The 2,863-nt window shown below is 34.6% G+C and overlaps 1 protein-coding gene across 1 annotated transcript in view; it reads left to right on the top strand.

The window, feature by feature from the left end:
- LOC105305525 (beta-defensin 119-like) overlaps positions 1 to 2,451 on the top strand; it is a 9,286-nt gene extending 6,835 nt beyond the window's left edge. The window contains exon 3 of the mRNA XM_011380171.1: positions 2,258 to 2,451. Coding sequence (XP_011378473.1) covers positions 2,258 to 2,451 — 194 coding nt within the window. The remainder of the gene's footprint in view (positions 1 to 2,257) is intronic.
- The last annotated feature ends 412 nt before the right edge of the window (positions 2,452 to 2,863 follow it).

Raw genomic sequence — 2,863 nt, 5'->3', positions numbered from 1 at the left:
GGCTTTCCACCCCCACTCAACGTCATGCTCTTGAAATCCATCCAAGTTGTGTAGATCAACAGATGATTCCTTTTAATACTGAGTAGTTCTAGTTATTAAGGCAAGAAACAAAAATAAAAGGCATACAGTTTAGAAAGGAGTAAATACAATGGTCTGTATGTGTAAATGTCATAATGGTTTATGTAGAAAATCCTAAAGAATATCTAAAAAATATCTGGTACTAGTAAGTCCAGCAAGTTCACAAGATACAAGATAAACATATAAAAATCAATTGTATTTTTACATACTATCATCGAATGTGTGAACACTGAAATAAAAAATATAATAACATTCACAAGCATGCCAAAAATATAAAACACTTAGAAGTATATTTAATAAAATATTTACAGAAATTGTATGACGAAAACTACAGAATGCTTTATAAAAAAACCCCAAAGATCTAAATAAATGATGAGACATACCATGTTTATAGATTGTTTATAGATTATAAACATGGTAAGAGACTGTGTTTATAGATCGACAACTAACAAAAATGTCAATTTTCCTCAAATTGATTGACACACAACACAATTTCCATCAAAATCCCAGCAAGAATTTTTGTACATATAGACAAGATTATTCTGTCTACATCTCTGTAAAGAAATCCGCAAAAGAATGAGAATAGCTAAAAAAAAGAAAAATGTTTGAAAAATAATAAAGTAGAAAGAATCATTGTATCAGATTTCAAGACTTATATAGCTAAAATAATCAAGACGGTGTGATATTGTTAGAGAGATAGACGCATAGATCAGTGGAAACTCAGAAATAGCTTCGCATGAGCATAACCAAGTTGACTTTTCACAAATGTGAAAGGCAAGAAAAGACATTTCATTGAAGAGGATGCATAGATGGCAAATAAGCACATGAAAAGATGTTCAACATCATTAGCAATTAAAGAAATGTATATTAAGGCCACAATGAGATTCCACTACCTACCTATTAGAACAGCTAAAATTAAAAATAATGACAACACCAAATGTTGGCAAGGATGCAGAGGAACTGGATCTTTTATATATTGCTGGTGAGAATCTTAAATGGTACAACCACTTTGGAAAAAAAAGTGGTCGTACCAGTTCTTTTTTAAAAAACCAAATATATACTTATCATACTACCCAGAAAATGCACTCTTGGGCATTTATTCCAGAGAAATGAAAATTTAGTTTCAAAAACTAAATGATGAATGTTCATAGCAGCCTTTATTTATTTTTTAAGGGATTTCTTTTCTTTTTTTTTTAATAAAAGATTGTTTTTAGATTGGTTTTAAGTTCACAGCAAAATTGAGAAGAAAGTACAGATGTTTCTCATATACTCTCTGCTCCTACTAGTGCACAGCTTCCCTTATTATCAACATCTCCCACTAGAGTGGTACATTTGCTATAAGTGGTGAACTTACATCAACACAATAATCACCCAAAGTCTGTAATTTACATTATGGTTCACTCTTGGTGTTGTTCATTCTATGTATGTGAACAAATGCATAATGACATTAATCCATTTTTATAGTATCATAGAGAGTATTTTTCCTTGCCCCCCAATTCTTTTTTGTTTTTTCCTTTTTCTTTCTTTTCCCCGTTTTATTCCTTGCCTCTTTTTTTTTTATTGTGTCCATAGTTTTGTCTTTTCCAGAATGTCCTGTAGTTGGAGTCATACAGTATGTAGCCTTCTCAGATTGCCTTCTTTCACTTAGAAAAATGCATGTAAGCTTTCTCTGTGTCTGTTCATGACTTGATAGCACATTTCTTTTTAGTGTTGAATAATATTCCATTGTCTGAAGGTGCCAGAGTTTATCTATTCATTCACCTACTGAAGGCCATCTTGGTTTCGTCCAAATTTTGACAATTAAATAAAGCTATCTGTGTGCAGATTTTTGTGTGGACATCAGCTCTCAAGTCCTTTGGGTAAATACAAAGGAACTCAATTGCTGGTTCATATAGTAAAAGTAAGTTTAGTTTTATAAGAGACTGCCAAACTGTTTTCCAAAGTGACTGCATCACTTTTCATTCCCACCAGCAATGAATGGGAGTTCCTGTTGTTCCACATCCTTGTTAGAATTTGGTGTTTTCAGTATTCCAGATTTTCGTCATTCTAATAGGTGTCCAGTGGTATCTCATTATTGTTTTAGCCCTTTATGTTTTAACTATGCTCTCTGACCGGTCAAATCTATGTTGCTGCTAAGTAGAAATTAACTATTTGAACTTTTTTTTTTTTTTTTGGCCAGGCAAACGTCACATCCTTCGATGCATGGGTAACATGGGAATCTGTAGAACCTCTTGCAAAAAAGATGAACGTCCCTACTTGTATTGCAGAAATTATCAATCATGCTGCCTCCAGTCTTATATGAGGATAAGCATTTCCGGCGAAGAGGGGAAAAATGACTGGAGCCAAGAAAACAGCTGGCCAAAAATATCTTGAGTGCTGGTGATCACCGTCCTCAGCCTACTGTTAATATACCTCATTAAAATTCATGCACTTGACACTCTTATCTGTCTTTCAGCCTTTAGAAATCATGTCGAGGTTGGGATTTGCGTGGTGAGATATCTGTCCCCTTCTGGACCCAGTCTTGTAAGAGACAAGGCTAAAAAACTGGAGTGAAAGGAAGAGAGGGGAGAGGGTAAACATGAGGCCACTGAAGGAGGATTGAAGGGTTTCGGCAGAGCTATGACTTAATCTGTGATATGTAGGGCTCAGAGAGGGACCAGAATTAGTGGGATACATGCATCGGGCAGTGAGTGAAAGTCTTACAGACAAATATGTCTTAGCCCATGGAAGAACTTCTTAACCAGCCATTGTAATGTAGAATAAGTTGTCCTGTCAAGGTTTCAAG

This window comes from Pteropus vampyrus, unplaced genomic scaffold (genome assembly GCF_000151845.1).
Source record: "Pteropus vampyrus isolate Shadow unplaced genomic scaffold, Pvam_2.0 Scaffold388, whole genome shotgun sequence".
Classification (NCBI taxonomy): domain Eukaryota; kingdom Metazoa; phylum Chordata; class Mammalia; order Chiroptera; family Pteropodidae; genus Pteropus; species Pteropus vampyrus.
The sequence above is the reverse complement of the archived record's forward strand: the minus strand, read 5'-3'. Positions and strand labels throughout refer to the sequence as shown.